The sequence below is a fragment of the Carcharodon carcharias genome, chromosome 1 (assembly GCF_017639515.1).
Source record: "Carcharodon carcharias isolate sCarCar2 chromosome 1, sCarCar2.pri, whole genome shotgun sequence".
NCBI lineage: Eukaryota > Metazoa > Chordata > Chondrichthyes > Lamniformes > Lamnidae > Carcharodon > Carcharodon carcharias.
In genome coordinates this window covers 251,490,232-251,512,026 of record NC_054467.1, presented here as the reverse complement: position 1 = coordinate 251,512,026, position 21,795 = coordinate 251,490,232, and the positions used below count along the sequence as shown (strand labels likewise).

The 21,795-nt window shown below is 43.1% G+C and overlaps 1 protein-coding gene across 2 annotated transcripts in view; it reads right to left on the bottom strand.

Moving 5' to 3' along the window:
- The window catches only part of aup1 (AUP1 lipid droplet regulating VLDL assembly factor), a 45,774-nt gene that overhangs the window by 19,089 nt on the left and 4,890 nt on the right, over positions 1-21,795 (bottom strand). The window contains exons 2-7 of one of the 2 annotated variants that reach the window (XM_041193127.1): positions 19,404-19,539; positions 16,008-16,158; positions 14,983-15,170; positions 11,058-11,130; positions 8,666-8,739; positions 4,439-4,505 (exon numbers count right to left, since the gene is read on the bottom strand). In XM_041193127.1, coding sequence (XP_041049061.1) covers positions 4,439-4,505; positions 8,666-8,739; positions 11,058-11,130; positions 14,983-15,170; positions 16,008-16,158; positions 19,404-19,435 — 585 coding nt within the window. In that variant the 5' untranslated portion in view covers positions 19,436-19,539. The remainder of the gene's footprint in view (positions 1-4,438; positions 4,506-8,665; positions 8,740-11,057; positions 11,131-14,982; positions 15,171-16,007; positions 16,159-19,403; positions 19,540-21,795) is intronic. The other variant, XM_041193119.1, reaches the window with a different exon arrangement.

Here is a 21,795-nt window from a genome sequence, read left to right as displayed (position 1 = left end):
AACAGGGAAATTGCTGGAATCCATTATTAATGAGGTTTAGAAGGATACTTCAAAAATCATAATGCGATCAGGAAGAGTCAACATGGTTTTGTGAAATGGAAATTGTGTTTAACTAGTTTTTTGAGGAAATAACAAGCAAGGTGGGTAAAGGGGAACTTGTAGATGTGGTGTACTTGGATTTCTAAAAGGCATTTAATAAGGTGCCACATCAAAGGTTACTGCATAAGGCAAGAGCACATGGGTAGCAGGTAACATATTAGCATGGATAAAGGATTGATTAGGTAACAGGAGACAGGGATCTTTTTCAGGTTGGCAAGCTGTAACCAGTGGATTGCCACAAGGATCAATATTGAGGCCTCAACTATTTACAATCTAAGTCAATAATTTGGATGAAGGGGCTGAATAAACGGTTGCTAAATTTGCCGATGACACCAAGAGAGGTTGGGAAGTATATTGTCAAGAGGGAGTAGAGAGTCTGCAAAGGGATATAGATAAGTTAAGTCGGTGAGCAAAAAATGTGGCAGATGGGATATAATGTGGTAAAATATGAACTTCTCCACTTTGATAGAAAAAATAGAAAAGCAGTATAGTACATAAATGGAGAGGGATTGCAGAACTTGGTGCTAGGGAGGGATCTGGGTGCCCTGGTGCATGAATCATAAAAAGTTAGTTTGCAGGTATATCAAATGATTAGAAAGGCAAATAGAATGTCGGCATTTAGTGCAAGGCGAATGGATTAAAAAAGTAGGGAAGTTTTACTGCAGCTGTACAAGGCATTGGAGAAACAACATCTGGAATACTGTCTACAGCTTTGGTCTCATTATTTGCAAAAAGATACAATTGTGTTAGAAACAGTTCAGGGAAGGTTCATTCAACTCATCCCTAGGATAAAGAAGTTATCTTATGAAGAAAGGTTGAACAGGTTGGGCCCATACCCATTGGAACTTAGAAGAATGAGAGGTGATCATATTGAAACATATAAGATCCTGATAGGATTTGATAGGGTGGATATTAGGAACAAAAACAGAATTACCTGGAAAAACTCAGCAGGTCTGGCAGCATCAGCGGAAAAGAAAAGAGTTGACGTTTCGAGTCCTCATGACCCTTCGACAGAACTTGAGTTTGAGTCCAAGAAATAGTTGAAATATAAGCTGGTTTAAGGTGTGTGTGTGGGGGACGGAGAGATAGAGAGAGGTGGGGGTGTGGTTGTAGGGACAAACAAGCAGTGATAGAAGCAGATCATCAAAAGATGTCAATGACAATAGTACAATAGAACACATAGGTGTTAAAGTTAAAGTTGGTGATATTATCTAAACGAATGTGCTAATTAAGAATGGATGGTAGGGCACTCAAGGTATAGCTCTAGTGGGTTTTTTTTTATACAATGGAAATAGGTGGGAAAAGGAAAATCTTTATAATTTATTGGAAAAAAAAGGAAGGGGGAAACAGAAAGGGGGTGGGGATGGGGGAGGGAGCTCACGACCTAAAGTTGTTGAATTCAATATTCAGTCCGGAAGGCTGTAAAGTCCCTAGTTGGAAGATGAGGTGTTGTTCCTCCAGTTTACGTTGGGCTTCACTGGAACAATGCAGCAAGCCAAGGACAGACATGTGGGCAAGAGAGCAGGGTGGAGTGTTAAAATGGCAAGCGACAGGGAGGTTTGGGTCATTCTTGCGGACAGACCGCAGGTGTTCTGCAAAGCGGTCGCTCAGTTTACGTTTCGTCTCTCCAATGTAGAGGAGATCACATTGGGAGCAACGAATGCAGTAGACTAAGTTGGGGGAAATGCAAGTGAAATGCTGCTTCACTTGAAAGGAGTGTTTGGGTCCTTGGACGGTGAGGAGAGAGGAAGTGAAGGGGCAGGCGTTGCATCTTTTGCGTGGGCATGGGGTGGTGCCATAGGAGGGGGTTGAGGAGTAGGGGGTGATGGAGGAGTGGACCAGGGTGTCCCGGAGGGAGCGATCCCTATGGAATGCCGATAAGGGGGGTGAAGGGAAGATGTGTTTGGTGGTGGCATCATGCTGGAGTTGGCGGAAATGGCGGAGGATGATCCTTTGAATGCGGAGGCTGGTGGGGTGATAAGTGAGGACAAGGGGGACCCTATCATGTTTCTGGGAGGGAGGAGAAGGCGTGAGGGCGGATGCGCAGGAGATGGGCCGGACACGGTTGAGGGCCCTGTCAACGACCGTGGGTGGAAAACCTTGGTTAAGGAAGAAGGAGGACGTGTCAGAGGAACTGTTTTTGAAGGTAGCGTCATCGGAACAGATGCGACGGAGGCGAAGGAACTGAGAGAATGGGATGGAGTCCTTACAGGAAGCGGGGTGTGAGGAGCTGTAGTCGAGATAGCTGTGGGAGTCGGTGGGTTTGTAATGGATATTGGTGGACAGTCTATCACCAGAGATTGAGACAGAGAGGTCAAGGAAGGGAAGGGAAGTGTCAGAGATGGACCACGTGAAAATGATGGAGGGGTGGAGATTGGAAGCAAAATTAATAAATTTTTCCAAGTCCCGACGAGAGCATGAAGCGGCACCGAAGTAATCATCGATGTACCGGAGAAAGAGTTGTGGAAGGGGGCCGGAGTAGGACTGCAACAAGGAATGTTCCACATACCCCATAAAGAGACAGGCATAGCTGGGGCCCATGCGGGTACCCATAGCCACACCTTTTATTTGGAGGAAGTGAGAGGAGTTGAAGGAGAAATTGTTCAGCGTGAGAACAAGTTCAGCCAGACGGAGGATAGTAGTGGTGGATGGGGGTTGTTCGGGCCTCTGTTCGAGGAAGAAGCTAAGGGCCCTCAGACCATCCTGGTGGGGGATGGAGGTGTAGAGGGATTGGACGTCCATGGTGAAGAGGAAGCGGTTGGGGCCAGGGAACTGGAAATTGTTGATGTGAGTAAGGTGTCAGAGGAATCACGGATGTAGGTGGGAAGGGACTGGACAAGGGGAGAGAGAAGGGAGTCAAGATAACGAGAAATGAGTTCTGTGGGGCAGGAGCAAGCTGAGGCGATCGGTCTACCGGGGCAGTTCTGTTTGTGGATTTTGGGTAGGAGATAGAAGCGGGCCGTCCGAGGTTGGGCGACTATCAGGTTGGAAGCTGTGGGAGGGAGATCCCCAGAGGAGATGAGGTCAGTGACAGTCCTGGAAACAATGGCTTGATGTTCAGTGGTGGGGCCATGGTCCAGGGAGAGGTAGGAGGAAGTGTCTGCGAGTTGATGCTCAGCCTCCGCGAGGTAGAGGTCAGTGCGCCAGACAACAACAGCACCACCCTTGTCAGCGGGTTTGATGACAATGTCAGGGTTGGACCTGAGAGAATGGAGTGCAGTAAGTTCAGAGAGAGACAGGTTAGAATGGGTGAGAGGAGCAGAGAAATTGAGACGACTAATGTCGCGCCGACAATTCTCAATGAAAAAATCGAGAGAAGGTAAGAATCCAGAGGGAGGGGTCCAGGTGGAGGGAGAATATTGGAGATGGGTAAAAGGATCCGTTGAACTGTGAGAGCTATCTCCCAGCTATCTCGACTACAGCTCCTCACACCCCGCTTCCTGTAAGGACTCCATCCCATTCTCTCAGTTCCTTCGCCTCCGTCGCATCTGTTCCGATGATGCTACATTCAAAAACAGTTCCTCTGACACGTCCTCCTTCTTCCTTAACCGAGGTTTTCCACCCACGGTCGTTGACAGGGCCCTCAACCGTGTCCGGCCCATCTCCTGCGCATCCGCCCTCATGCCTTCTCCTCCCTCCCAGAAACATGATAGGGTCCCCCTTGTCCTCTAGTGAAAAGAACCCCAGCCAGTTCAACCTTTCCTGATAATAGAACTAAGAGATTGGATGCGTCATTCTAGCAATTTTTTTTTTTTTGCATCTTCACCAGTCCCCTCTCAGTCTAGTTTGTAAAATGGAAATCAGAACTCTGCACTCACCAAGGTTTGATATTTAACTTCCCCCTGGAAATGAACCCAGTGCTTTCTTTGCTTTACATGGCCTTATTAGTCTAAATTGCTACTTTTAGTGACAGTGAATAAAGATTGAGCCAGATTATTTTGGTTGAGGTCAGAATTGATTTAAATGATATTAGAAATCATAAAAGAAACAATACGAAGCAAAATCCAAAAGGAACTTCAGTTATCTTCAAGGCGCAGTATACCATGAACAGGCCTGAACACGCAGTGCTCACGATTCCTGCAAAGTTCTTTACACCCAAACCATAGGACCGCATACACTACTCCGTATGTAGTCTCAAGATGACTACTTTGAAACAATAATGAATGTTTTCATATGGGTGACACTCGCCTTTAAAATCTGATCAGGAAGGACAAAGATTTATCCAACACACTTGGGTGTCCAAAGTTGCAAGTTCAAGTTGTAGTCAATGCTGCAATTCGGGGGTCATATTTCAGTGCTAATGCTCCCACTAGAATATCCTGATCATTGACCAACTTACCTCCTGGACTCTGACTGCAAATTCTTCCTCTGATTCTTCATCCATCTGAGACAAGCTGGGCAGCCACCTACAAGAGCCAAGAAACACACAACTATAAGGAAGGAGAGGAACAAAGGCAGCTAGTTACAATGGCATTCATACATAGTTTTGCTTCCTGACACAAAATACTATGACAGCTGGTATCCCCAAGGCTGCTGCTTCCCAAAATTAATTTTGGACAGTTCTGTGAAGCAAGATTAAATTGATGACAGCTTGTGTGTTGCCTAGATGAGATCTATCAACAGCAGTTTTGACTGGCATCAACTTAGTTGATTTCCGCTGGGTAGTGTTTATAATTGGTCTCGAGTCCTGGGAGAAGGCAAAAAGAGGCGAGGTTCCTACTTCCAACAACTATCTACCCACTCATGGCTGAAATAGCTTGCCATCGCTCACTGATGAAGTGTGACTTCTGAAAATTGATGCAATGGGCAGACAAATGCAGTTTGATGTGGATAAGTGTGAGGGAGTATATGGGAAGAAATACAATCAAAAGGCACTTGAGAATGTAAATAAAGAGAAACAGTTGGTATTTTTTGGGGTCTGAACAGTATTCATTGTCCATTGCTGGTTAAATTGAGGCCACCCAGAATGACAAGCTTGGGGGTGGAGTCTCATGCAAGTTGGACAGGCTAAGGGCAGTGGATTCCCATCTCATCAGTGAACAGCTGGCTACTTTTTTTAATAATCTAGTACTTTCATAGCTAATCAGATACCAAGTTCATTGAATTAATTTCCTTAACTTGCTATTGTGAGACTGAACTCATGAACTCTAGGTTGCTAAGTCCAGGACTGTAACCACTCTGCTACCAAAACAAATGGAGAGATAAAGCAGTAAAAGTTCAAAAGCATGCTGTGTCTTATAAGTCTGGGCATAGAGCACAAAAGCAAGAAAAAATGATAAGTTTGTATAAAATATTAATTAGACTGTAATTAGGCCTGAGCACTGGTGTTTTATATGCCCAACTACAGAAAAGATATTAAGGTCACTGAGTCTGTAGCGTAGCTTCACCTGAATGACACCAGGATGGAAAATTGGGGTTGGAAGGCACGAGAAGATATTTTCAATGGATCAGAGAAGACTTAAGAGATTTTTAAATTATGAAGTTTTTGAACAGGGAAATTGTCAGAGAGTGAAGAGGGAAGTTAGGAGAAATTTCTTCACTAATATAGTGCATTAAAATACTTTGCCACAGGGGATGACTGAGGCAGAGGCCACTGCACCTTTAAAGGAAAATCAGTTATACGTTTGGAACAGAATAGAGTAAATAAGGTAAGGTACTACAGGGATAGCAGAGAGCAGTGGAATTGAACATAAGAAATAGCAAGAGTAGGCCATTCGGCCCCTCCAACCTGCCCCACCATTCAATAAGGTCATGGCTAATCTGCCCCAGGCCTCAGCTCCTTTTGTGCCAGCTCCTCATAGCCCTCAACTCCCCGATATTTCAAAAATCTATCTACCTCCTCTTCAAATACTTTCAGTGATCTAGCCTCCACAACTTTCTGGGGTAGAGAATTTCAGACATTCACTACTCTGAGAGAAGAAATTCCTTTGCATCTCAGTTTTAAATGAGTGCTCCCTTGTTCTATAACTATGAGATTCCCTGTTAGTGGAAACATCTCAACATCTACCCTGTCAAGCCCCCTCAGAATCTTGTACATTTCAATCAGATCATCCCCCATTCTTCTAAACTTTAATGAATAAAGGTCTAACCTGTTTAGTCATTCTTGATAGGTTTTGAACTGCCTCCAATGCCAGTATATCCATTCTTATATAAAGGGACTAAAACTGTACACAGTACCCCAGGTGTGGCCTCACCAACACCCTGTACAGTTGCAACAAGACTTCTCTATTTTTAAATTCCAACCCCTAGCAATACAGGCCAAAATTCCATTTACCTTCTTAATTACTTGTTGCTCATGTTTTGTGTTTTATGCACAAGAACACCCAGATCCCTCAGTCCTGCACTTTTTTGGAATGTCTCTCTATTTAAATAATAGTGTATATTTTGATTCTTCCTACCGAAGTGCATGATCATACACTTTTCTGCATTAAACTCCATCGGCCAAGTTTTTGCCCACTCACTCAACCTATATCCCCTTGCGGATTTCTTATGTCCTCATCACAATATGCCCTCCACATTTTTTTGTATCGTCAGCAAATTTGGATACATTGCACTCTGCTCCCTCCTCCATATTATTAATATAGACAGTAAATAATTGAGGCCCTAGGATTGATCCTCGTGGCACTCCATTAGTTACGTCTCTCTAACCTGAAAAAGACCCATTAATCCTGACTCTGTCTACTGTGTTAACCAATCCTCCATCTATGCTGATACATTACCCCCAATACCGTGAACTCCGATCTTGTGCAATAACCCTATTTGTGGCACCTTATCAAATTGGTTTTGCACTTCTCTAGCAAGCTGCCAGAACGGACAGCAAAGGACAGTTTCAAGATATAAATTGTCAATTGGCAAACACACAAAAGGGCTTTTGACACTGGTGATCTGCTACCCCAGGGTTAGTCATAGGGAAGGAGGGAGAATGTCAGTGAGAAAATTACAGCCATTTGCTTCTTCATCTTCAGAGAAGCAAGAAAATCCTTCCAATTAGCATATTAACTTTCTGCAGTTCCTAAGCTCATAACTGAGTGACATGGGAGTGGGACTCAGACAAGTTCTGTAATAGGAAAAGGGAAAAGTGTATTTTAATACTCCTCAGGATGTTACAGCCTTTTGTAGATCCTACAAACAGCAATGAGACAAACGACGAGTTAATCTGTTTTTGGTGCTTGTTTGAGGGAGAGGATTGACCATGACACCTGAAGAACTCCTTGCTCTTTTGCACCCACTTGAAGGGGAAGATGCAGCCTCCAGAGATTATATTATTGACAGTTCAGTGCCAGGTGCAGCATTGACATGCTCAAGTCCTGGCATGCGGCTTAAACCCATAACCCTGATTGGAGACGAGAGTGCTGACATTTGATAATTTGGACAATCCATTCTGACAAGGCAGTGTTATTAATTGCTCCAGTTGAGACCATAAAGAGTGAACCACATCGTGTTGGACTAGAGTTTTGGTAGGGTTGAGCTGGTTCCTTTTTCTGAAGGAGTTGGGGGTTTTACAATAATCTGGCAGCTTTCATGGTCATTTTCTTGCACAAGGCAACACATCATTGAAGGGAATTGGAGTTGATGTGCAAATCAGCCATGGTCTCATTGAGTTGGCAAAACAAGCCCAAGGAGCTGAATGGCCTACTCCTCTTCTAATATTCTAAATGAATGGTGCAGCAGTTCCGAAGGACTGAATGGTCTATGCCTGTCCCTAAGTCAGTTTCACTACATGCCACCGTGGGATTTAAGTTTGTAACCTCTGGCTTGCCAGTTCAGAATCATAACCGCCAGGTTACTGCAGTTGAGTAATAGCAAACTTACTTAGATAAAAACAAAAAAACTGCGGATGCTGGAAATCCAAAACAAAAACAGAATTACCTGGAAAACTTACTTAAGTGGCCAAGTAAAATTTCAAACACCCCTCTCTCCAGCCAATGCTTTGAACATCATTTAGCTTTGGGCATGAATTAGTTAAATGCACGAAGATTTGCTGGAGGAGTAACGGATTGATATTTGTCAGCAAAATAAACCTTATGAAAAACGTAGCGTACCAGACCTCCAGTTCCATCCACAAGTTACTGGGCCAGGCCAACATCTTACCAATGCAACACCCCACCCCACTGCTCGCCCAAACCTGGAGAAGGGAGTTCCTTAGGGGTAAATCAACATTTTTGTAATGGAGCTGGGCCAGCACCTGTTAGGCAGGGGGGTGGAGTTGCAAAAATAGTGCTGCTGGCAGAGTTATGAGGACATACATGGATGGAGGGAGCTGAATGGTTGGAATGGCCTCCTCCCATTTCCGTGCTTAGTGAATACGTTGAAGTTAGGACACAGGAACAGGAAGCTCAAAGGACAGGTCATAAAAACTAAGTAATCACCTGAGGATCCTCAAGCCAACAAGGCCCCAAGCAGCACAACAGTCTTGTGTGCAACATTAACATGGGATGCTGCATTCGCACAGGTGGCCGGGGGGGGGGGGGGCAGACTTATCTTTTCAAAGGCGTCAGCCAAACACGAGCAAGTTCACTCAACCTTACCGATTGTACCCCCAGTGATAGTTAGCGACAGTTACTACCTTACTTGGTAAACGGTGAAGGGAATAAAAAACATCCACAGCAGCTCGATAACCCAAGAGGACTCGACGACATTCTAGGGGAGAAAGGGGGGAAAACAATAGTATAACTTTCACAAATGAGAATCCTTTTTCCTACCTTAGCAAGGCTGGAAAGCACAAACTGAGAACTGGAGTTGGCAGGTTCTGAGAGGGAGATGACCACGTGGAGTTCCATCTCAAATCTAGCCTGTTCTCATGAATAAGAAGAAAGTGAACTAGCCCTTTGTTCCAGAGATCACTGAGGCAGAATTCACATAAAATGCCTATTTCTGGGCTGCCCCTCCTGGATTTGGTTTTCTGCTCGCCTGTCCTGAATTTTCCTCCCTTTCAGTCCTGAAGATGCCAACTCAAAAATGGTAATTGTTTGGAATAATGGGATATGGCAAATAAATTAGGCACTGGGATTAAACAAAATCCAATTAGACATCACAAAGGGATGAGGGGTGTGCTTTGTTGGACTAATCATTGGCACAGATGTGAATAGCCTCTTTCTGTGCTTTATTTTCCTAATTTCTCTCATAGGAGGAGTAGGCCATTTAGCCCCTTCAGCCTGTTCCATCATTTAATGAGATCATGGCTGATCTGCGACTTAACTTTATATACCAACCTTTGCTCCATAGCCCTTAATACGTTTATATAGCGGAAGCATGACTTCTACTCCTTGTATTCTAGTCTTCTCGATATAAAGGCCAGCATTCCATTTCTGTTTCTCAACAACATTTTTCATGCAAGTTTTTGTCAATTTTGAACTTAAGTTGATCGTTTTATCAAGGAACCTGTTACATTACAATTATGTACCATTACTGGTAGGCACCTCTACACATGGATTGCTATTGCACTCCAGAGAGACTTGCAGTCAAGCATGTCCTATTGTTACCTGATCCAGGCCCCAACTTCTTATCTTAATTGCACTGCTACGCTGGTCTCCATTGATGCCTCTCCCTGTGATTTTGCCACAGGGAGAGATTACTTCAGGCTAACCAGCACGAAAACACATGGATGTGCACTTAAGGTGCCAGAACGTACCGGGCTATGGAAAAAGGGCTGCAAAGTGGGATTAGGCTGGACAGTTCTTTATTTGATTGGCACAGATTCAATCTCTTTCTGTGCTGCAAATTTCCAATGTTCCTGTGCAAACAGGCACGTGTACATGTATGTATGCGTGCACATATATCTGTGCACGTACCTGCCTGCAAGCAAGTGAATAACCCCACTCTCACCAAACCATACTCACTTAACAGGAACTTAGTGAAAGATGGGTAAAAATGTACTGTTATGTAATTTCATCTGTGCTTTAAACAAATATGACGGTTTAAAAATTGTACAATACACACAGGAAACGGTACTCAACTAGGATCTAGGGGCCTGCCTATCTCAGGATAGGCAGCTCCTTTCCATCAGGTTTGCCCTTCCATGACTGATTAAAATAGATATATATAGAATGGTCTGCCACCTTTTTTCATCCTCTCTTTGCCCCGGTGCAGTTCCAGAGTAGCATGATAAGCGATTGTACAGTATTTGCTCAAAATGGCAGAAAACAGTTGGTTGAGAACATATAACACCCAACGGAACAGAAAGCAGGCTTTCAATATCTGGCTGCCAGAACAGGAGGCAACTGGTGTTTGGAATAATCTGCTGCTCCCCCAAAAGGAAATGATTTGTGCTGGGATTGTTTCGTGAGCAGAAGTACTTCAGTAACTCAAATAAGCCAAGATAGCAGGTGCAAGCGGCCTTTTAGATTGTGAACCCTCCCTTACCCGACAACCACTATTAACTCAATGCTATCTTTGCAGGCAACTTATACCTTTAACCACAGAACAGAATCCCACTTCTTAATCTTAGATCAAGTGATGAAACACACTTCGCATGCATAATTTACACTTTCTTTTACGCATTTCTTTAATCTTCCCTGAATCAATCCAAAGTGATTCTTAGCTTCTGAAGGTTTATTCCTCTTTCATCTTGGAACTAAATGGAAAGTTTAAAGCACCACTGCCCGCTGGCTGAGTTCTGCGAGCCGAGAACAGACTGGGGCTTCCAGCCTGTGTATCACAGTCCCTGCCCTCGAAAATGACCTAGCAAGGCAATCATACAAGGGCAATTAGGGACAGATAATAAAAACTGGCCTTGCCAACAATGCCCACATCCCATTCAACTAAGCCACAAGGTGCAAGCTCCTTTCCTCCAGGTGGGTGTTTACATAACTACATCTTTCATTCGGTAGAGGCCAAGAGGTGAGAGAAGGTGAGGGGATGGGTGCAAAGAATAGTGGGAGAGCTTGCAGCAGAAGGGGTGAGGGTCCTGCATGAAAGGGAAACCTCACTATTAACACAGATAGCCAAGTATAACTTACCACAGATACGAAGGGTCTCCTTACAGTTAATACCAGCGGCTGAACAATGTTATCTATAGTAAAAGGCCAAGAGCTAGAACAGGAAGAAGAAAAAAGACAAATCACTTACAGAGCCACGTTCAATGTACTTTCGAGACCAATATGATGAAAAGCATACATTTGTTTACTAGATTTTCTTTCCCCTTCCTGTCCACTCTAACCAAAGCAGAAATGGGCCCTAAGATATCAGCAGTGGCTCAGTGGGTAGCACTCTCAAAAGATCGAGTTCAAGTCTCACGCCAGCTACTTGAGCACATAAGCTAGGCTGACACTCCATTGCAGTATTGAGGGAGTGCTGTACTGTTGGGAGGTGCCAACTTTCAGATGAGATACTAAACTGAAGCCCCCTTTATTCTCCCACGTGGGTGTCAAAGAGTCCATGGCACTATTTGAAGATTATCAAGAACGTTCTGGTCTGTGCATACCCAACACCTAAAACAGATGACCTCGGCATAAACACATTGTTACGATCCCTGATAGCTTTTAAAAAGAAAGTTGAATTTCTAATTAATAGCTGAAAAAATGACACAAGGGGTCTCATATTTTAAGACTTTTACTGTAACAAATATCTAAAAACACTATTAACTAAATGCTATCTTTGCAGGCAACTTTTACTTTAAACCACAGAACAGAATCCCATTTCTTAATCTTCGATCAAGTGATGAAACACACTTCGCATGCATAATTTACACTGTCTTTTACATATTTCTTTAATCTTCCCTGAATCAATCCAAAGTGAGTCTTAGCTTCTGAAGGTTTATTCCTCTTTCATCTTGGGAACTAAATGGAAAGTTTAAAGCACCACTGTTTGTAACACGAAATTCTCAACATTTTTCTGGGGCATTGGAAACACACAGTCTCCACTGTTAACACATAGGCTGCTGCTATTGTCTCCAAGCATAAATGCCTTGTACCTTCTTCCCAGTAGAACAATCTTGAGTATTGCTGAAAAAAAAAGACATGTCGAAGCTTTTCGCCTTGCACTCATGAGGACACAACAATTTATACTGTATGAGGAGAGAGTGCTGATTGGTTGGCAAGGGAACTCTGATTGGTAGAGGCATTGTCATGGAGAAAGTACCAGTTGATGGTGACTGATAGTTAACTGAGAGCATTGCTTAGAATTTAAACCAGGCAGTTTGACCCTGATTAGTCAAGGCATTGCCCTGAGGAATGAGTCAACGAATGACTGTCACTTGTTTTTGTTTAGTTGAAACAGAAGCAATATGGTAGAGGCGTTCAGAGTCTACTTGCAACCATTCAGCACTCTCTTCTCATACAGTATAAGTTGTTGTTTTCCCCTTATATTGGTATGCTTGCGAAGTGTCCTGATAAGTTCAAGGCGAAAAGCTTTGACATGTCTCTTTCTTCAGCAATCCTCAAGTTCTTTACTACCAACTGACAACTTAAGCCTTCTTTTGATCTCTGACAATCAAACCACGCAAGTTTACTGACAGATAGACTTCAGAACAGGTCACATATTCATATTACCTTAAATTTAAAGATATAGTCTCAAATATCATAATTCTGTAAACCTCATAATTATAACAACATTGCGGTTTGAGAGATATCCTTTTTAAAAAATTTATTCATTCATAGGGACATGGGTGCCGCTGGTTAGAACAGCATTTATTGCTCATCCTGAATTGATTAGTTACAAAGATTAGTAGTAAGCCAGAGGATTGGGAAAGTTTTAAAAACCAACAAAAGATGGCCAAAAAAATAAAGAGGGAGAAAATAAACTTTGAGGGTAAACAAGCATAAAATGGACAGTAAGAGCTTCTTTAAATATATAAAAAGGAAGAGAAAGGCCAAAGTGAACATTGGCTCCTTTGAGAGTGAGGCTTGGAAATAATTATAAGGAACCAGGAAATGGTAGAGGAGTTGAATAAATACTTTGCTTCAACCTTCATGGTAGAAGGCACTAATAACATTCCAAAATTACAAAATAATGAAAGGGCAAAAAGGGAGGAGGAAATAAATACAATAACTATCACTAGAGAAAAGTACTAGGGAAACTAATGGAGCTAAAGGCCAATAAGTCCCCTGGACCTGATGGGTTGCATCCTAGGATATTAAAAGGAAGTAACTGCACAAATTGTGGGTGTGTTGGTAGGAATCTTCCAAGAATCCTTAGACCCTGGAAAAGTTCCAGAAGATTGGAAAACTGCCAATGTAACGCCCTTATTCAAAAAGGGAGACAGAAAACAAGTAACTATAGGCTAGTTAGCTTAATATCCATCATTGGGAAAATGTTGGAGTCTATTATAAAGGGTGTAATAACAGAGCATTTAGAAATGCATAGTATAATCAAACAGAGTCAGCATGGCTTCATGAAGGGGAAATCATGCCAGACAAGTTTACTGGAATTCTTTGAGAACGTAACAAGCAGGATAGATAAAGGGGAAGCATTAGATGTAATATATTTGGATTGCCAAAAGGCATTTGATAAGGTACCGCACATAAGGCTACTTAAGATAAGAACCCATGGTGTTGGGGGTAATATATTAGCACGGATAGAGGATTGGCTAACGAATAGAAGACAAAGAGTTGGGATAAGGGGGGCATTTTCAAGATGGCAACCTGTAACTAGTGGAGTGCCACTAGGGATCAGTGTTAGGGCCACAATTATTTACAATGTATATTAATGACTTAGAAGAGGGAAGTGAATATCCCATTGACAAATTTGCGGATGACACAAAAATAGGTGGGAAGGCAAGTGGTGAAGTTGACAGAAAGAGTCTACAGAGGGATATCGACAGGGGTTAAGTGAGTGGGCAAAAACCTGGCAGATGGAATATAATGTGGGAAAACGTGAGGTTATGCATACTGGCAGAAGAGAGGAACTGAATATTATTTACATGGAGAAATACCGCAGAAAGCAACAGCACTGTGGGATTTCGGAGCCCTCTTGCATGAATCCCAAAAAAGCTAACATACAAGTTCAGCAGGTAATTGGGAAGGCAAATGAAATGCTGGCCTTTATTTCAAAGGGAATGGAGTATAAAAATAGGGAAGTCTTGCTAAAACTATACAAGGAACTACTTAGACCACACCTAGAATACTGTGAACAGTTTTGGTCCTCTTGTCTAAGGAAAGATACACTGGCATTGGAGGCAGTCCAGAGAAGGTTCACTAGGTTGATCCCACATATGGAGGGATTTTCTTATGAAGAGAGGTTGAGTCTGAACTCATTGGAGTTTAGAAGAATTAGAGGCAATCTTATTAAAACACATAAGATTGTTAGGGGGCTTCACAGAGTAGATGCTGAGAAGTTGTTTCCCCTTGTGGGAGAGTCAAGGGCCAGAGGGCAAATCTCAGAGTAAGGGGTCGCCCATTCAAGACTGGAATGAGCAGGAATTTCTTCTCCTAGAGGGTAGTGACTCTGTGGATTTCTTTGCTGCAGAGGGCTGTAGAGGTTGAGTCATTAAGTATATTCAAGGCGGAGATAGGCAGATTTTTAATCAGTAAGGGAATCAAGGACTATGGGGAAAAGACAGGGTTATTAGATCAGCCATGATCTCATTGAATGGTGGAACACACCCGATGGGCCAAATTGCCTTCTTCTGCTCCTACATCTTATGGTCTAATTGCCCTCGAGAAGGTGGCGGTGAGTTGCATACTTGAACAGCTGCAGTCCATTTGATGTAGGTACACCCGCAGTGCTGTTAGGGAGTTTCTGGCGAGTTTCTGCTTGCAAATCAGCTGCCGTGTTCTATTAGAATAGTAATTACTTCATAAAAAAGTCCATTACTAGCTGTGAAGTGCTTTGGCATGCCCTGAGGTTGTGAAAGGTGCTATAATAAATAAAAATCCTCTCTCTTTCCCTAACTGAATGCCTGCTCCAGATCCCTACATTCCAATTATTATGAATTATGCACTGTACCTGAATTTCAGAAGCCCAACATTTCCATTGGTAGTTTCATCCTCTGGAAACAGTAGCAAACCACGTGCCCCCTCCAGAGAGCCATAGTGCCTGAGTGCCTCAGCCAAACGTGTCCGATTGTCCATCCATCCCAGCTCCAGGTACCCACGGGCCCAGCTCACAAAGCCAGAATGTCCCTCTAGCAAGGGCTAAACACAGATAGTTACTTTAATTCACACTGAATGTGAAGCAAAGGTTTTCTTATTCCCACTGTCCACTGGGAGGGTGGGGGCACAATAGCAAAAGTGGAATAGGCCAATGGGTTAAGGTCAGTGAAACAAATAGGATAAGAGGGCAACAGATTTTTGGATACTATTGGAATCAAGGGATATGGGATAGTGTGAGAAGGAGTAGCTGAGGCAGAAGATTAGCTGTGATCCTAGTGAATGGCGCAGCAGGCTCAAGAGGTCGAATGGCTTACTCTTGCTCTATTTTTATCATTAGAAATGCACTGTTACAACTTTGTTTTCTATCTGCCAGTCTGGTCAATCACAGCATAAACAGGGTAAAATTTGCCATCAGCCAATTTGTCCTAAGGTCATAATGGAAATTTATTAACTAAACCGAGGAACTCAACGGGGAGGCTTCAAATTCCATCGCATGTAAATTAAAAAACCAAGGAAGCTATGATTAAGAAGGGAAGTTGGCAATTTTTTCCACCAAAAGGGCTACAGCAAAAGTGGAATAGACCAATGGGGTAAAGTCAGTGAAACAAATAAGGTAAGGCAGTCCAAAAAATTTCGGAAGGAAGGGACTATGGGGGTAGATAGGGAGAAGACCAGACAGTGGGTGCTTTTTTTGGGCTCAATGTCTTTTCCTGCTCCTGAAGGTTCTTTTTCACGACTTGTAGACGAGCAAAACAAGAAAACAGACCAGCAGGACTAACTTATTGTTTGGTCAAAACATCCAGCATTAAACAAGGAGTTGCACAAGTGCATGCTACTGTAAACACACATACAACCTTGCTTAATAATACTTGAGCTTACCGTGTGACAGGGTGTGATGAAATTCAATATGTTGTGGTCAAACTGGGTGATGTGGTTAGAGATGTAGGTTTTGACATTTTTATCTCGATGCCTGGAGTTGCGTTGAGAGACAAACATACCCAGAATTGCACACATTGCCCGTACAATCACCCTGCAGCATGATACAGACAAGGCAGAGGTAATAAATGTCATTCAGGATTTAAAGAAAAAACAATTTTAGAGTTTATTCTGGTGAGGGACCCTGCCTCAAAACCAGATAAACAGATCAGTCTTTAGCATTCGGAGGTCCAGCAGCCCCTCCAGGGCTTGTCCTTTCCTCTACTGAGTACCAGACCAAGTGAGAACTCAAGTAAAGAACTGGCATTTATATAGCACCTTTCACAACCTTACAGTGTCCCAAAGTGCTTTACAAGGAATGAAGTAATGTTTGAAAGTTAGTCACTGTTGTAATGTAGGGAAAACTGCCAGCCAATTTGTGCATAACAAGCTCCCACATAGACCAATAATTTTTGGGTTGTTTGTTGAGGGCAGGGAACTGCCCTGCCATAGAATCTTTTACCTAAGAGCATAGGCAAGATTAATAACTCATCTGAAATACTTCACCTCTGACAGTGCTGCACTCCCTCAGTATTGCACTGGGAGTAATGGCTAGAGTAGCGGCTATCAAAGCAATGAACCAACTCACCACACCCGATTATTTTAATAGACGTTTCGCCCTTTCTAATTTCACACAATCGACTTGCATCTTTTTTATAAATTGAAAATAAGCTAGGCGTTTATCTGAGTGGAGGCTTTTTGATGAACAGCACAGACTCTCAGTGCAGGCTATTGGCAAGGCTGGAGAGTAGCATAGTGAAGAAAATCAAGCAACAGTGGTCAGATAATAACTCATTTCATAGCCTGTATCTGGCACAAGGGTGGAAAGGCTGTTGTAAGTAAAGGGTTCCAAGGTCTGGTAAAGAGCAAGTTAGGGTTGGGGACAGTGCCACAAGTCCTTATATCAACAAATCTGCACTGTACAAAACACATCAAGATTTCGAATGTTGAAAATTTTCACGATTCAATGTCAGTTCAGATTTTAACAGAATAGCACCAGTAACCAACACTGAGGAAATAAATATTTCTTGGGGCAGTTGAGGCTCTGATGTTATGCTCAGAGTCTCTAAAATACACTATTAATAAACACACAAGTGTTACGCAGTGCACACACACAGCTGACTTACCAAGTCCAGAAAACATAATCAAAGATGAGAAAGAACCAAGCATTATCATGTGACAGCGGCTATTGCTGGAGTGCAGTATAGTTGTGGCAAACTTCCCACTGCCACAACACTCTGCCAGCTCATTCCTGGATTACACAACTATCTGGTGGGAAGAAACCCAGCTCCAAGCAGCAGGCCTTCTAGGTCAATGAAAATTGCACTGTAATACTAGGTTGGGTTTTTCAAATTCATCCATGGAATGTGGGCTTTGCTGGCTGGGACAGCATTTATTGCCCATCCCTAGTTGTCCTTGAGAAGGTGGTGGAGAGCTGCCTTCTTGAACCGCTGCAGTCCATGTGGTGTAGGTACACCCACAGTGCTGTTAGGGAGGGAGTTCCAGGATTTTGACCCAGCGACAGTGAAGGAACGGCGATATATTCCCAAGTCAGATGGGGAACTTCCAGCTGGTGGTGTTCCCATCTATCTGCTGCCCTTGTTCTTCTAGATGGTTGTGGTCATGGGTTTGGAGTGTGCTGCCTCAGGAGCCTTGGCAAATCCATGCAGTGTATCTAGTAGATGGTACACACTGCTGCTACTGTGCGTTGGTGGTGGAGGGAGTGAATGTTTGCAGATGTGGTGCCAATCAAGCGGGCTGCTTTGCCCTAGACAATGTCAAGCTTCTTGAGTGTTGTGGGAGCTGCACTCATCCAGGCAAGTGGGGACTTGTGCCTTGTAGATGGTGGGCAAGCTATGGGGAGTCAGGTGGTGGGTTACCCGTCGCACGATTCCTAGTCTCTGACCTGCTCTTGTAGCCACAGTATTTACATGGCTAGTCCAGTTCAGTTTCTGGTCAGTGATAACCCCCAGGATATTGATAGTGGGGAATTCAGTGATGGTAATGCCATTGAACATCAAGGGGCGATAGTTAGATTCTCTCTTGTTGGAGATGGTCCTTGTGTGGTGTGAATGTTACTTGCCACTTGTCAGGCCAAGCCTGGATATTGTCCAGGTCATGCTGCATTTGGACAAGGACTGCTTCGGTGTTTGAGAAATAGCGAATGGTTGCCGAGATGTCATTTTAGACATGGGCACTAACTTTAATGGAAAAAATATTTTGCACACACAATATAGATAGATGCTTCACATGTAGATTTTCTTAACAGATATCTATCACTTGTGAGAAACGCTGCCTTCTTTCTTGCTCCCTAAAGTTTGGAACTCTGGTGTGAACTAATCAGCTACAGCACAGCTTTGAGGCTTTTGTCCAGCAGTTGCCAGCAGTCCCCTGACTTCAGAGTGATTGTAGAGAACGGTGACTTGCACAATGCTATATACCAGACTGACACCCTGCTCACCATATAGAACAGATATTGTTTGTCCTTTGACGTGACCTGTCTTAATCAGCTTGCTTCTTTCACTTATTTCTAAAGAAGAGTCATATTGGGCTTGAAACGTTAACTCTGCTTTACTCTCCACAGATGCTGCCAGGCCTGCTGAGATTTTCCAGCAAAAATTCCACTTTTTTCACTAGCCTGGAGTGGTTATTGAAATCAACCAACTTTACCATGTTAACAGCTCCCCTCTCTATACAATGTTTCTGGAGTTTCTATGGTGTTGATGTCTGCCTTTTTCAATTGCGGTACATCCCTTTGTAGCAGATACCCAATGAGAAGTCCGTCAGCCATGACTTAGCGGTTAGTACTCCAACCTCAGAGTCAAAAGGTCACACAGTACTGAAGGAGTTCTTTCAGGTGAGACACTAAACCCAAGGTGGACATAAAGGATTTCATGGCACTATTTTGCAAAGCAGGGGAGGTCTCCTGCTGTCCTGTCCAATATTTATCCCTCAATCAACACCTACATTTTATTTCATTACTATTTATGGGAAATTGCTGTATGCTAATTGACTATCACATTGCCTACACTTCATGCACTGTGAAGTGCTTTGGGGTGCCCTGAGGTCGAGAAAGGTGTGCAGAACCATAGGTCCTTTCCTTTTTATTCATCTCATTGTGTTTTTGGAATCACGCTATGTGCAAGTTGGCTGCCATGAGTGCTGACAGTGCAAAAGTGACTACACTTCAAAGTAATTCATTGGCTGTAAAGCGCATCGGGATGTCCAAAGGATATGAATGCTGCTATATATAAAAAGGATTTCACTACAGCTTCTCTAACATGCTTTAAAAATACATACCAGCACACATCTGGTAGACCCAAAGCTGTCATCAGTCTTCACGTGAACTATGCCTGGAAGCGTTCATGCCTCTACGGTACAAATTTATAAACCAAGGACAGAAAAAGCTGAAAATACAAGGCAGGCCCATCGGCACCTGAAGACAAAAGACAGGTCAACGTTTCAAGAGGTCACCCTTTGTCTAGAGCCTAAAACATTAAGCCGCCGTTTCCTTCGCTAGATTTGGACAGCTCTGGTCACAAGTCTAAAGAGGGGCAGTTGGGCACCGCCCATTGGGGCAGTGAGCTGGCAGACACAATAGGCCAAATGCCCCCCTGCAAACCCTGAGAAATTCTGCAGCTTTATTTCCAGTGTTTCCACTTTTCTTTCAGGTCTCCGGCATTTGCTGTTTTGCCATACTTAGATTGGTTTCCTATTAGCACAGATAGGTGTAGAAAAAAAAGATAGAAAAAATGCAGACAGGCTGTCGGGAAAAGGAAAATACAGACTATTGCGCAAATATGTAGCAGGCCAGAATTCATGTTAAGAGAGAGATTAATGATTAAAAGAAACAGTCCTGATACTCAAAGGGATTAGAAAATTGTCAGTATTTCAACTGTCGCACATTTCCAGCGATTCCTGATTCCACTATCTTGTATAATAGCTGTTGGATGAATAGCACTATTGCTACTTAAGGCAGATGTCCGTGTTTTACGGAAAGAACTTGCATTTCTATGGCACCTTTCATGACTCCCAAGTTTAAAACAAGGTCACCGTTGTAATTTAAGAAAACATAATGACTCTGACTCATTTGCTTACAGCAAGCTCCCACAAACAGCAATATAATAATGGCTAGAGATATTGATTTTTAGTGATGTTAGTTGAGGGCTAAATATTGGCCAAGACACCAGGGAAATTCCCTGCTCTTCTTTAAAATAGTGCCTTGGGATCTTTCACATTCCCTGAGAGGGCAGTCAAGGCCTCAGTTTAGTATCTCATATAGAAAGATAGCACCTCTAACAGTGCAGTACTACACTGCAAGTAGCGACTAGAGCTGGTTATATTAAAACAAATCTCAATATTCTGTATTATTTTCATAAACATTCTCCCCCTTACTAATTTCACATACTCGACTTCAATCCTCTTTGTAAATTGAAAATAAATTGGACATTTGCTGTAGCAGAGACTTAATTTTGAAAGGAATTGCAGAAACTCAGTGTAGAGTACTGGCAAGTTGAAATGTGATAATGACTAAAGCAATCTGCTTTCATCAGTAAAACCAAAGTTCCCTCTACTTTCTTTTGTCGTGTGCAACCTACCCTTTCAAGAGCCGACCCTTTAAATTTTTTGCACAGCCACATGCTTACAATAACTTAAAGAAGCCTACTTGTTCTGGGCTCTTGAGGGAACTTCCAGGTTGCTGAACAGCTTAGAGGGAACATCAGTCAGGACACAAGGGAGGGCTTACTCAGGGCTTCTTCAAATAATGCCAGGGGCACCTGAGGTGCCAGAGGGGGACTTCTCATCAGAAAGACAGCTGCAAGGACAATTAAAGGACTGCAAAGCGGTGCCTGAACCCTCAAAGGCAACGGCTTACAATGCTTTGAGCTTACACTGTTTTCAACACACTGTGGTGTTAAATCAGAGTCTACAGGACTGCCTGGGATCTGTAGGCAGTCTGGCATTCTACTAGTGCAGCGGTTCCTTATTCTCGACAAATGAATGTCCATCCCAAGTGACCCCCGAGATGATGGTGAGCTGCTTTCTTCCTCCACTGAAAGTTCAGTGATAGTGTTCAGCCGATAGCGTGGGTGCATTCATACACAAGTGTATGGCCATCGAGCTTGTTCCGCCATTCAGTACGATCATGGGTGAACTTCCGTATCAACACCTGATTCCCGCCATATCCCATACCCCTAGACTTTCCTAGTGCTCAAAAATTTATTGCTTCAGTCTTGAATGTACTCAACCACAGAGCATACACATCTCTCAGAAGTAGAGAATTCCAAAGATTTCCAACCCTTTCAGTGAAGAGATATCTCACCTTAGTCCAAAAAGGATGTCACCTTATGCTGAGACTACGACCCCTAGTGCTAACTGCCCAGCCTCTTAATATTTACATTGTCAAGTCTAAGAATTTTATATGTCTCAATGAGATCACCTCTCATGCTTTTAAACTCCAGAAAACTGTCTTTTCACACCTTGGCACAGGTCAGACTCAAATAGATCACAAGGTGTGTGCAACATGCAAGGCAACAGGTAAGGTCAGTATCTGAAGCAGAACTGTAGACTCTTCTGTACACACACAAAATTCATAGATACATTTAAGGGGAAGCCAGATTAAGTGTATGTGGGAGAAAGGAAGAGAAGGTTACACCAATAAGGTTAGATAAAGTAGGGTGGGAAGAGGCTT